Genomic DNA, 14,732 nt, shown 5'->3' on the forward strand with positions numbered 1-14,732 from the left:
TGAACCTGTATGGGGAAGCTACAGGTAGTGTGATTGTGAACCTGTATGGGGAAGCTACAGGTAGTGTGATTGTGAACCTGTATGGGGAAGTTACAGGTAGTGTGATTATGAACCTGTATGAGGAAGCTACAGGTAGTACGGTTATAAACCTGTATGGGGAAGCTACAGGTGTTATGTTCGTGAACCTGTATGGGGAAAGCTACAGGTGGTAGGNTTAGGTACAGGAGATAAACCAATGTCCTTCGTGAAAATGTTGAGAATTCATAATAACTTGTGCCTAGAGATGATGTTGATAAGGATAAATGTGGATAGTATANTAATGATATGGTTAATGAGAATGTTAATGATGATCATAATGATTCTGTTTGTAGATAACATTATAGATAGTGAGTTATTGTTAAGTTGTGTTTACTTATCTTGTACACATTTTATTTTATTGTTATTGGTTGTGTTATGGTGNCTTACCCATATTTGTTTGTGCTTGTGGTCGTGTGTGTCTTGCGATGATCGTATGACCTTGGTTATACGGGAGCAGGGGGTGTAGCAGATGTTCAAGATTCATGATAGCGACGTGAGAGTGGGGGACAACCTGATTTATTTAAAGCTTTGAATTATAAATTTCAGAAACAATGTAATTGGATTTACTTTATCTTATACATTTCGGTATTTTGTCATTGGATTTCTACGATGGTATGATGATTTTAAAAGTTTTAAATTTTTCTCATAATCCAGACATCTAAAATATCGGGATGTTACATTTATTAACTTTGGACACCTTTCAATTGCTGTTACAAACTTGTTTGAAGTGTCATTAATTCACTAAATTGACACAAATTGCAAAACATGGGGACCCAATGTATACACTCTTAAAAGTGGGTACTAAACTGAAAATTCCCTCCTAACATAAGGACCAATTAAGGATTTAAGCCTAGATTTTATAATGTAAATGATGGATACTATCAAGTGTACATAATGTTAAACATAGAGTAAATCCATAATTGTTTTTTCTTTTATAAGTTCAAATATATTAAAAATTATGCAATACTAATGACCGTTAAAAAAAATAAAATTTATATAATTTTTTAATTAATAATATAGAGAATGTAAAAAAATTATGTTATCAACATATTGCTCTCATGAGTATTAACAAGAAGTTTTGGAAGTTGAGAAGTTAAACATATCTATTGGTTGATATGAGTAAAACCAAACTTAAAGTTAAAATTTGGATTTAAATTTTGCATGTAAAATATGCAATTATGGTAAGATATTTCAGTATAGTTGAGTAATAAAAAGAATTAGAAAAGATATCATATGACTCTATGGTCAATCATAATTAGGATGGTCAACTGTAATCTAAATGGTCAACCAGTGAGTCCGATCAACTTTGTACTATCTGAGACGTAAACCAATGAGTTTGGTCGAAATGCCAAACAATTTAGCTAATCATATACTAGGTCGGATAAACGTCCCACAACTTAGACCCACACCCACAGTTCGGAGTGCAAGTCTATGAGACCGATCGGTCACTGAATAAGTCAATCAATCATGTACAATTTTGTTATTTTTGTAAGGCATGAGCTTCTTAAAATTTGTTATTTTTGTAAGGCATGAGCTTCTTAAGAACTTCTGCATCCACCATGAGTCAACTTTTGTGAGACCCTCTAGCACCCTAGCCATCACAATCCAACATTTTAGGTAAGGTTCACTTTATAACTCTATTTTAGTAGTTACAATAATAAATCAATGTAGAAAATAAATACATATTAGTTGTGGACCAAACATAGGTAATACGTGCACTCTTTACGTTAATTTTGGTTAACAATTAAAATTTATGTCAGTGAAACGCTTTATTTCTGTTGTATTTTTACATTAATTTCATAATTTGCAATTAAATTATATTGATTCTTTATTGCTAATAGACAAAAATAATTAAAGGCTAAATGAACATACTTATTTATAATTCTAAATTCAAACATAATATTAAGTTATTGAGATATGTCTAATATATATCGTGTGTGAGATTAAACATTGATAAATAATCTCATAATAACCCGATATCAGATAAAACAATAAACAAACCCGAGTTGAGTCAAAAAAATATCACGTCAATCAATTCACATTTTGGTGAGTCATATTTTATAACTCAATTCGATGTGATATAGGTTAGTGGGTAAATAGTTTGACTTACTTATATATGATTTACTTTTACGATCTATTTTATATATTAATGGTTAGACATTGGTAACCAATATCTTGATAAGTGAGGTTAGAGATTAATTTAAAATCTTATTCACAAATCAATTATACTTTTTTTTTATAATAAAAAACTATTATAAATATCAATAATTTTATAAGTTTATAAATTGATATTTAAATTATTCACTATAAAGATTAATTCTTTTCTCTAAAATTAATAAAAAAGTTGACGAAAAAATTGAGACAGTTAGTCCATTGACTTGCCTTATATAAATTAAAATTTTCAAAGCGCCAAATATATATATAAACTAAATAGAGTATGTATTTTTTAAAAATGATTTAATATTGTGTGGACCGCAAAACAAAATTGTTAAAAAAGTAATATAAACAGTTTTTATTAAAATGTCTTAAAGTAAAATTTATTTCAAACTTAAATAAGTAAAAAAAAAAAAGTTATAAAAGTATAACTTCCTTTTAATTTTGTGACTATTTGTACGTGTTTACTAAAAGTAATATGTTGCAAGGGCCACATAAATAATATAAGGAGCACAGAAATAATATGAGTAACTTTTGTCCTATATAGGTTTCCACATCTATTTAAACTCCATCTTAATGTTCTAGTTTTATCAAAAATCCATTATCTTTTAAAACTATTCCTTCATTTTCTCTATCTTTAATTTTGGTTTGGTTGTGTAAATTTAGCTTTTGGGATCTGGGGCTTGGGAAGAAGTCATGGGGTTTCAAAACTTGGTCTTCATGAGTTTTATAATGATCTTGTGCATCAGTCTATACGTGAATTGCATTGATATTGCTGAAGAAAGAATAGTTTCCCAAAGACCTAACGGGTTCATTAAACGAGATGGCACCCGTTTTTTTCTAAATGGGAAGCCACACTACTTCAATGGATTCAATGCATATTGGCTAATGACTTTTGCTGCCGACCCATCTACAAGTTCTAAGGTCACTACAGTTTTTCAACAAGCTTCCCAACATGGTTTAAACTTAGCAAGAACATGGGCATTCAATGATGCAGGTTACAAAGCCCTTCAAACTTTACCTGGTATTTACGACGAGAATGTTTTCAGGGTACTGTATCGTTACTCCCCTTAACTATATATCTTTGTGCTCTTCATTCACACTTACATATTGCAGTTTTTTATTTTTAAAGATGTCACCTTGCATGATTTTGCAGGCATTGGATGCTGTGATATCAGAAGCAGGAAAATATGGGATACGATTGATTCTAAGCCTGGTAAATAATTGGAAAGATGCTGGTGGAAAGAATCAGTATGTTCAATGGGCAAAACAACGTGGTCAGAACGTAAGCACTGAAGATGACTTCTTCTCTAACTCCATGACTAAGCAATTCTACAAAAATCATGTCAAGGTAACGAATGATAAATATCCACATGCATTCTCAACAACCATTTTTCTTTAAACGATAATGTAAAATAAAATACCTCTGCATTATAAAAACATTCTAATTAATTACTGTATCTAATGCAGACAGTGCTCACAAGAAAAAACACAGTGACTGGATTATTATACAAGGATGACCCCACCATTTTTTTTGGGAGCTCATGAATGAACCTCGTTCTTTAGACTTATCTGGAAAACAAGTTCAGGTCATTTTATTTTGCTGAAATGGAAATCTAAATTGAGTTGGATTTAATTTTTTTTTTAATATGTAATAGAGTTATAAATTAAAGTTTATTATATAAAATTTGTTATTTGTTTGACTTATGATATTTATTATGAAGAAATTTATAATTATTATTAGATTTATTATATAAGATCTCAGAAAAAAAATAATATTTATTAACTTCCAGGATTGGGTGAAGGAGATGGCTGCTTATGTGAAGTCCATTGACAACAATCACTTACTGCAAGTAGGGCTTGAAGGGTTTTATGGTAATTCAATGCCAGGAAGAAAACAGTTCAATCCTGGATACGAAGGAGGAAGCGATTTCATTTCTAACAACCTAGTTCCTGAAATCGATTATGCCACCATTCATCTCTACCCTCAATGGTAATATTCCATTTCAAATATTTTCATTTTTCACTGTATAATAAGTATCCAAACTTTATACTATATATGTGTGAATTGATGGTTGGTTTTTCTGCAGGATGTCGAGGTTTAACCAATCACGTCAAGATGTCTTCATTGAAAGATGGGTTAGCATGCATATTCAAGATGCACAGAATGTTGTACGAAAGCCCATTCTTCTTACGGAGTTTGGGTTAAATTCAAGAATTGGAGGATACACCGTTGCCCAAAGGGACCGACTGTATGCAAAACTATACAATTGGATATATTTGAGCGCTAGCCACAGGGGAGCATGTGCTGGTGCAGCTTTTTGGCAACTATTAGTCGAAGGAATGGAAAACATGGCTGATGGTTATGAAATCATCTTTCAACACAATCCTTCCACTGCCAAAATCATCGCCCAACAATCTTTAAGGATGTCTCGTATTCGATAGTCATATGTCGTACAAATTGTTCTTTAAATCAAATAAATGATTATCGTCTACAAATTATAGCAATAATAAAAATATGACATATATTTGATTTAAATTCGAGTTTGTCATATTCTTTGGGTGCCATAAATTACTCTCTGTCTCTTAAACTTATTTTCTAATTTGATAGTCATAAGCCATACAAAATAACCCATTAAATGATACTGTCTATCGTCTACAAGCTATACCAATAATTAATAAAAATATGACATGTTTGATTTACATGCTCACTCTCTTATTGTATTTAGATGAATTAATTTAGAGAGATAATTCATTTATTTGAAAAATTTTACATTTTTTACACTAAAATAATTTTAAAGTAATTAGAAAGAAATTAATTTAAGAAATTTGGAAAGTATTTCAAATTAATAAAAAAGAAGAATTTCAAATACCCTAAAAAAATATAAGAAATTTGACATTTCACTAAGTTTTATTCTTCTTACTACACTTAAGAAAGTCAAGCCGAATTGATTCAAATTGAAGACTCAATTGAGTCGATGTAAATAAAAGACTTGGTTGGGTCCATTTGATTTAAGTCAAAGGATGAATAAGATAAGCATGAGCTTAGAAAGATAAGTCACATATAACCTAAGGTCTTGTCAAGTTGGCCTAAGTCACAAGTCTTGTTGGATCGGCTCACCACATGTTTGAGACAAGTTGGTTCTTCTGAAAATAAAGATAAGTTGACTCGAGTTAAAAGATAAGAAAATTTTAGCCTGGACAAGATAGATCAGTCTGAGACAAATGTTGAGCCAATTTGGGTCGAGACGAATGACACAAAAATGCAATATTGTGTGTCATCCAATGGTAATCATGTCACTACTTGAAGATGGAAAAGAGTGATGAGACAGACTGAGAAAGATGGCATTGGCTAAGACTCACAAATTTCAGTTATTTGCTTTTATTTTACATTTGTTCCCCTAGTTCATTTGAAATCAAATGTTTGTGTAGTAATCTTGCGTTACACTCACCATTCTCAAGCTTGCAATTATGAACCTTTTACGTTTTAAGACTTGTATTGTACGTACTGGTCGGTCGCAATTCCTAAGGGAGCGGTCAGTCAACCCTCCAAAACAAAGTAGATCAATCGATCACTAACAACATTAGTAACTGATCGGTATCGTGCATGTTAGGAATACATCAAGATAATTAGTAAGGTAAAACATGCTTACAAGACATTGGACTGTAATTGGGTTAGTCCTAAACAAAAACTCATTTCAAAACCTATAAATACAAAGGTAAGATAAGGAGATAGGTGATTGCATTTATTAAACATTTAAGATTTAAGTGTAATAACCAATCAGTATAACTAAAAACTGATTTGAATCTGAAAGTACATTTGATAAGTATCCAATCCGAATTCAAACCTTACAGAAGAAGGTTTGATCAAATTTTAGGATAAGAAAAATAAGTTGAGCGATTAAATATAAAAATTAAGACTATTATTTTTATTTTATATATTTAATTACCTATATTAGTTATCTCTTTCGAATCAACAATGACGTCACTTTCAAAATTTCAATCCCATATGTCTTTATAAGAATATAAAACTTGCAGAATTGGTAATCGTGTATGTTAGAATTTAAATACATCTACTTTTAATAATATACGCGGAAGTAATTATGAAAAGACTTGAATTATGCTAATTATTGTATCTCTATAATATATTGAATGTTATTGGCAAATTCCACTTATGCCATTCGCTTGTAGGTTTCCGAAGGTAAAGAGAATATCTCTTTCTTTTTGTTTTAATCCTCCGAATAGGGCGAATTTTCAAAATTCATAAAACTACAAAATAAAAGAACGTGTCTTTCGTGGTGGAAAAAGATAGTTGCTTAACAAGTTGAGTTTAATTTTAAAAATTGGACATTAAATTTCTTAAAGACGATGAGAGAATATTTTCGATAGGTATAACTATTAACTTCTTTGTTTTTTTGTTTTTCTTTGGTGAGTTAACTAGTGCACGTATCTATTTTTTTTATATTTTTAATTACTGATTGAAAATTTTTATTGGTTTCACTTCAAATAAATATACCCTAAATAAAGTTTGTGATTTTATGAAGTGGGTTTAGTTTTTCTTTTTATTGTTGCATGTGTTACACGTAGTACATATTGGTCGCTATTGTATTATGTCTGTTTTGCGTTATATTTGTCCTCTTTTTTATTGTAAAATAAAAAATGGTTTAATTTAGACTCCTCCATTTTCCTCTTTTTGCTTTCATCAATTTGAAATAAATAAATAAATATACAATATATTATAATGTGAATTATTATTGAATATTCTTTAGAATGATTTGATATATACAATATGTTGATTTTTAAACATGTTGAATAAGTAAATTATTTTGATAAAATCATTATATATTAGTTGTAATAAATAACGTTTTATTATTTTTTTATCATGGAACTGTATTTAAATTATCCATACTTTTTTTAATAAAATGCACCCTATCATACAATTATTTCAAAAAGTATAAATCATTGAGCCAACGAAAACAAATAATTTAAATATAAATGAATCAATAGTTAATAATTTCACGTATTCTTAGCATAGTTAACACATATTCTATTTTAATATATCAAAACAAAATAGGTTCTATAAAGTTAAAATAAACTTAATGACAAATTTAAAAAAATATTTATTACATCTAACTGTGTTGTGGGGTGGTAAAATAGGTTAATCTGATCTGTTTTGATCTAATCTGTTTTTGACCTGCCCAAATGGTTCAGGTCAGATTGGCAAGCTACTAAAAAAACAGTTTACAATTTTAATTTATCCAATCATAGGACGGAACAGCATGCTGCTGTTCTGTCAATTTTTTATTAATTTTTTAATTAGAAATTTTTAAAATTTATTTGTATAAATAAGTATAAATAATAAAATGTATTAGTTATATAAATAATTTGTAAACTTTTAATTAATTAATTAATGTTTTCAATAAGATAAATTAAAATAATTACTATATTTAAATGTTAAATTATTCTATTATAATAATTACATCTTAAATTAATAATTTAAATTTTAATATTATTGTATATTTATTTTCAATAAGATATAATATAAAAAATTAATATTTTAAATTATTTTAATTTTTATTTTTCATTTTTAATTTAAAAATAAAAATGGAGTTGTCTGGTTAATCAATTATTATCTATTTTTTGTATGTAAGGGAAGAAAAGGCTTTAAGTAATAAAAAACACTTTAGCCTAACATCTAATAGTCCAAAATCAGGCCAACTTCTAGTAATAGCCCAAAATCAAATATTGGTTAACCTTTCAACTAATAAACAACATTTTTATTGGTTTGATGTAATGCCTAATGCTGGCTTAGTTTTTTTTTATTTTATTTTAATTTACGTGACTTTGATGTCCCCTTTAATACTTTTATTTTTATTTCTTAATAATAAACTTTATCGTAATGTAATGGATGAACTATCAGGTGTACATAATGTTAAACATATGGTAAATCCATAATTTTTTTTTTTCTTTTATAAGATCAAATATATTAAAAATTATGCAATACTAATGACCGTTAAATAAAAATAAAATTTATATAATTTTTCAATTAATAATATAGAGAATGTAAAAAATTATTTATCAACTCATTGCTCTCTTGAGTAATAACAAGAAGTTGAGAAGTTTAACGGATATGAGTAAAACCAAACTCAAAGTTAAATTTTGGATTTAAATTTTGCATATAAAAAATCAATTATGGTAAGATATTTTAGTATAGTTAAATAATAAAAAATTAGAAAACGGTATTATATGACTCTATGGTCAATTATAATTAGGATGGTATATTATAATTTAGATGGTCAACTAGTAAGTCTGACCAACCATGTAAAGTTTCAAGCACAAACCAATGAGTTTGGTCGAAATGTCAAACAGTTTAGCTAGTCATATACTAGGTCGGATGAACGTCCCACAGCTTGGACCCACACCTCATAGCTCGAAGTGCAAGTCTTTGAGACCAATTGATCACTGAATAAGTAGACCAATCATGTACAAGCCCGGATAATTAATCACTAGCTCGACGAGCAAAAGAACAAGCCTGATCAACTTTCAATCATATCGGTTAACCATGAATTGGATTAAGTAGATTAACCTTAAAGCTTATCAACTTAAGAATAAAGTATAATTACTAAAATTTGAGCTGCAATTAACTCAATGTTAATCAAAAATCCACCACCAAACCTTTAAATAAATATTTAAGGTAGAGAAATATTATGTGTCATTTACTACTACATTAATTACTAATTGTCAAATGTTAAGCTAACTTTGACATCATATGTCTTGTGCAAGTATTCTCTAATTTGGATGAACTAGAACTTATTTTTTAGATAATATTTGGACTTCCAACAATATCACAACCAGAACTATTGACCTCAACCTATATTCGAAACATAAATTAATTATCCATAATTCAAAAAATATTTTACATAGATAAAATGGTGATAAAAAAACATATATAATCATTTATCATGGTAAGAAACTATAAAATACTATACACACTAATTTCTCATTTGAAGTAAACAAAATTTGAAAATATTATATATATATATATATATATATATATATATATATATATATATATATATATATAGAGAGAGAGAGAGAGAGAGAGAGAGTATTGTTATCTATTTGAAAAGAAAAAACCAATATTTGGAAGCATCACTGAATCATAAAATAAGTTTTCCGTCCTTAAATTATTGATTAAAATTATATTTCATTTGCTTGAAAGTATGCATAATTTTATCTTTTAAACCTTATAAATGAATGTAGAGGATGTTATAAGAAGATGACACAAGAGATTGGTTATCAGGACCAAACATTTGTGGTTCTATGAACAAACTTTTGAATTCGCCGAAGTGTCAATTCTTGTACCAGAACAGAAGAGTTTGTCCAACTCCATAAAAGCATTTTATAATGCTTCAATTGACCACTTCCTACCATTTTGGACTAATATAGCAAGATAGCTTGATTTTGAAGCTGAAAATTAATGTTGAAGGTTCTTTTTCTCATATTATAATGGGAAATGTCCAGACACATGGCATGATTCTGTCTGTCTGTAAATTTTACGTATTTGTCGAATAATCTTCTTTAATGGCTCCACTAGACTACCATCTTCTTCTAGTATAGCAATGATTTCAATAATTTTGTACAAGATAATATACGTTTATTTATTTATATATACACCATTTCCACATACGATAGAAAAAATTATATGAACAATTTCGAGTACTACAATTTGTAATATAATATTAGCCAAAATTGAAAAATCGTCATTTACCCAACATCGTTATTCTTAGTTCTTACACTTCTTTTACCTATTACGAGCAAAAGTGAAGTTAAAGACGGTGAGAACAAAATCTTGCCGTAAAAGTTTGTGAAAGGACAATAAAGAAGAGTGAATATAAAGTTTAGAGAGCATGTAGTGAAAAAAGAATAAAAAAAATATCATTTGAAATATTTTTAATTACATAATAATTTGGTTTTATTGTAGTGAGAAATCGTATTAGTTCAATTTTTTTTTATAATCAAATGAGAGAATCAAGAAATTAAACAAAATGGGATAAAATAATTAATAACTGAAAAGAATAAATAATAGTGAATAAACATTGCAAATGAAATGTTATCATTCATTGCCATCAAATGTTTGTAATCATTCTATTGTAATAAAAATGCTAAAACGAGCGACCTTGTTTCGTATAAACTTACTTTTATAGCTATGTTAAAATTTACATTTCGTATTTTAATGAGAGTATCAGTTTAATATGATAATTTTTGTACTACAGAATTTTTTCTGTGAAATACAAATTTACACTTTGAAGAATGTGATCATGTTAATGATTACAAGTACTAAAATTTTAGTAAAATCATTACAAGTCAATACGTTATATTATATTCCACATTATGGTAAATTAGTGACTGATTTGACTTATACAAAATTTTATACACTTAATATAAAAAAAATAAAAATCTCAAACCTATGTTTGAATCCGTCAAATTTAATATGAAAAAAGTATTCAAGTACAGCAAAACTCATCTAACCACATTAAAGGTTGTCGTTGAGTATATTGCAACATGGTCATTAGTTTGCAGAAGTTCAGCACATTCTTGATGACATCATGCCCAAGAACTTCCAAATAGGGGAAGATAGATTGATAAGAATGATAAAACTAATCGTCAAGCACAGAAAAGTTTCAGCCTTCAGCAATATCCAGAACAATTGAGCATATGACTAAAAGGGCACGTTATACTTTTCGGTTTACTGAGGGGAGAAGTAAGAAAATGAACATTTTATTCACAAGGTAAACATTGGAGATGTATCAATCAAATTGTCTTCACAAAGTACAGGGGAACCTTAATTCAGAAACATATGTGGTTCCATTTAAATACAATATTTTTATTATAAATATCTCATTCAAGATACACATTCATCCACTTTCACACCAGAACGAATATAGGAACACCCACTTTTGAGGGTCCAAATGTAAATGATACTTCTAAGATTTAGAGGCAAGAACCTCTAACAAGGAAGCAACGAATTTCATTTGAGTCTCTTCATTTATTATGAGGAAGAGTGGCACGTGCACGAAAAGGGATTTGATTCCATTCTGCTCGGCAAAGCGAAGGGAGTGATAGTAAACGTAATTGCACACGAACCTGCCTGCATCATCTGATACCATAACTTCGTACCCCTTTTCTGCCAAGGCTTTTGTGATCTCCACTACAGGGAGTGAAGTCTGCACAGAGTTAGGTAGAATTCTCATTAGTAAGCAGAAACAAATATGTTTTCTGAATTCGTTTCTTTATGTTGTCTATGTATTATTTATGAGATTATTAATAGCATTTAATTATGGCTCCCCGTCAAGGAAATGGCACAAAAACCCACGAAACTAAATTCCTCTATTCCTCATTACTTCTTATTTTTGACAAAATGAGGAGTTTAGAAATGAATTTGCGGACGATTTTCAGAACAGCAGAAGAAAATTGGCTACCGTTAAGGAGTAAGCAGCAGCTTCTGTTCCACCAAAACTTATAGCACCTTAATGTACTACAAATGGTACCCCAAAAATAAGAAGTAATGAGGTATAGAGGAATCAATACCCCAAAAAATGTTCTTCTATGTTAGTAGTAATCAATACTTTACACTGCTAGCACTGAACACCAAGCCCAAGAGTGTAACTAGTTTAGGAATTAAGAGTATGTGCAACATAAAGGGTCCATTTTACCTCCCTTGTTCGTGAAATTCCACCGTCCGAAGGAACAATGGGGACTTTCTGCAATATAAAATTATGCAAATTTCAGTAAGGATGCTCTTTGGACTCTAAAGGTTTGTTGATGAAAGAAAATTTGGAATGAATCCACTAATCCAATCTCACCTGGGGCTTCCAACCCATTTCATCCGGACATCGAAAATTAGCCTCATTGACTGCCTGGTTCTCTATAGCAAACCGTGTTGCACCACTGTTAACCCCAAAATGCAGCTGAATAAACAAAAATCAGAAACAGCCAGAATTTGCAGGGATGGAGAAATGAAAAATACTCAAATTGATGATATGATGTATCCGAGTCTAAGCAATGAAAACCTAGCCAACAATTTATTCAGATGCTCAACCTTTATTCATGATCTTTATATTTATAGTTCAGCTTTTGAATCAATATGTAGAAGTACTCAAAATGAAAGTCCATCACAAGTTTCATTATAGCTTTGTGCTAAAGTTTATGAAGACAAGTTCAAATTCCCATGAGATTTAATCACAAAATGTCATTAACGAAGACATCTGAACATGGTCTGAGTCAACTTAAGACACTAATATTTGTGTCAATCAGTTAATATATCATCATACTCTAGGAATTGCTACTCCACATACTAAAGTATATAATGAGCAAATTTTTCTGAGTACTATAGTGGTGAAGAAGAATCTGTCCACGTTACCCTCTGCTACTGTTGCTTATTTTAAGTTATTAGAGCAGTGTTAGTTTTTTCCTCTGCAGTTACTGCAGACTTTCATTGCTGCATACAAGATATTCACAAGGAATGTCACTGAATATTCATCGATTGAGCTATCTACAATGTCGGATAATAATGATAGTCTCCTTTTTGGTCATATTTAATTTCATATGCTGCGTTTATTTCTTTTTTGAAATATAATTCAGCTAGAATAACATTATTTTGTCCAGGTTCAGCAGGTACATATGTTGAGACGTTCAAATTAGGATTTGGTTACATAAATGAACAACATTGAAGAATGAATGAATAAGCTACGAGAACAAAAAGTGAAGCTATATGTCAAGTACAGGGGCACTCACCCAAATAGTTCTATTGGAATTTGAAGATTCAGAATCCTTGGAAATAACAGCGGATTGCAATCTCTGGTACAGTGAAACAAGTGCTCCTTGACCAGCAGTTTCAAGAATGCTGCAGCTCCCAATAACTAAACCCTTTGGCAAACCCTTCTTATTCATGTACTCTGCCAAATTATTGACAATTGTTTCGGTCGGATTCTCAGCAACTCCATGGAATTTCTTAAATCCTGTCACATGAATTGTTGTTATGGGTGTTGTTGGACCTTCAGAACCCATTTGCCAAATACAGTAAAGCTGGTAATGACTACAGTCAAATCAAAACTACTTTCCAAATACCTGCATCAATAAATTTGAACTTTTATGGGACAGAAAAACTGAAATATTTTCCACATGGTGGATCATCATAGCCAACGAAATATATCACAGTTCTTAATCTTCATCTTCTGAAAATATTAAAACCCTCCCAACCTTTTAAGGAAACACCAACCAAACTTTGATTCAACATTGAGTTCAGATACTAATATTAATGTTGATGGATTGCATAAACTACCAGAAAAGAAGTCCACTTTGAAGAAATGGGTCTAAACATAATCGCATAATTCACTAATCTAAGATATATCAGTAACCAACAACAACACAAAAATCAGTTTCAAGAGTGTACAAAGAAGGGTGATCGCATGCATGCGGAACCAAAGTTTTTCGCTTTCCAGATAAATATCAGTCTCCCAAGAAAGAAAAGCACTTTGTTCATCGCTGAATTGTAGCAGAACCCGAAAAAGAACCATAAACACAAGACCCAACGGAAACAAAACAAAGAAAAAGATTATTATCAGCACCCAAATGATCAAAGAGCCATGAATTACAAAACAAAAACAAAATTGAAGGAGAAAACGCAAGGGAACTTTGATTGAGAGAGAGAGAGAGTCTTACAATATAATCTTCAATTCAAGAGACGACACATCCACCAGTCTTTATGTACTCAGTTTTTTTAACTGGGAAAGTGATTTTTTCGGAATGTTGAGTGTGAATTTATAAATAGGTGATAAAATCTTATCGGTGATTTTGAGAGTGTTTGATGGTTGAAATGCAATTCCTTACCATTTACAAGAAAAATGCCCTGTTATGTTTTTTCATATGTTAAGACAGTTTAGAATTTTTGAAAATAAAATAAATATAAATAATTATAAAAATTCGAATTAGATTTAGAAAAATTAAAAATAAGAAGATCACGCATGTATACACAGACGCACACGTATACCAAAACAATACAAGTACAGGTGGGTGCGTGTGTCACTGTCAGCTTCAAACAACAAACGTAGCTGTGGCAAATACAGAATTTATATATTTTTTTTTTATCTGTTTTCATCACAATTTCGTCATTTGCGGAGTTTTAGCAGTTTCTTTTGGATGTCGTAAAAATATAAAATTGGAATCATCGTTTTAACCATTTTTTTAGGTACAAGAATGGGAATAAGAATAACATCGTTATTTATCCAGGTTTCCTTCAATTGTAAGGTAGTAACACCAGATTTAAAAAAGAAAGAAACCAAGGTCTCCAACATGTCTTTTCATAATTTCTGTACTAAATTCTTGAAGACTTTTAAAAATGTTAAAATTAAATATGATTTGAGTAAAGTTTTACTAAGGATTTATTTGAATAGTAAAGTTTTATAGAAAATAAATTCATTGCTTGCCCTATTATTTAT

The 14,732-nt window shown here is 29.9% G+C and overlaps 1 protein-coding gene and 1 pseudogene across 5 annotated transcripts; one reads left to right on the forward strand and one right to left on the reverse strand.

The window, feature by feature from the left end:
• Positions 1 to 2,928: 2,928 nt before the first annotated feature.
• On the forward strand, positions 2,929 to 4,677 carry LOC106756993 (annotated as a pseudogene).
• Positions 4,678 to 10,996: 6,319 nt separating this feature from the next.
• LOC106757995 (pyrrolidone-carboxylate peptidase) lies at positions 10,997 to 14,103 on the reverse strand. Of its 5 annotated transcripts, XM_022779361.1 has the most exons (6): positions 13,957 to 14,090; positions 13,688 to 13,779; positions 13,030 to 13,362; positions 12,099 to 12,203; positions 11,949 to 11,996; positions 10,997 to 11,459 (listed from the first exon to the last, which is right to left on the reverse strand). In XM_022779361.1, exons 3-6 carry the CDS (start codon positions 13,300 to 13,302, stop codon positions 11,220 to 11,222), a joined length of 666 nt encoding a protein of 221 aa, XP_022635082.1. In that variant the 5' UTR covers positions 13,303 to 13,362; positions 13,688 to 13,779; positions 13,957 to 14,090; the 3' UTR covers positions 10,997 to 11,219. The 5 variants fall into 5 exon arrangements, with proteins under 5 accessions (XP_022635082.1, XP_014496363.1, XP_014496361.1 ...); XM_014640877.2 differs by lacking the exon at positions 13,688 to 13,779 and having other exon boundaries at positions 13,957 to 14,103; XM_014640875.2 differs by having other exon boundaries at positions 13,030 to 13,779.
• Between the last annotated feature and the right edge of the window lie 629 nt (positions 14,104 to 14,732).

Source organism: Vigna radiata, chromosome 3 (genome assembly GCF_000741045.1).
Source record: "Vigna radiata var. radiata cultivar VC1973A chromosome 3, Vradiata_ver6, whole genome shotgun sequence".
NCBI lineage: Eukaryota > Viridiplantae > Streptophyta > Magnoliopsida > Fabales > Fabaceae > Vigna > Vigna radiata.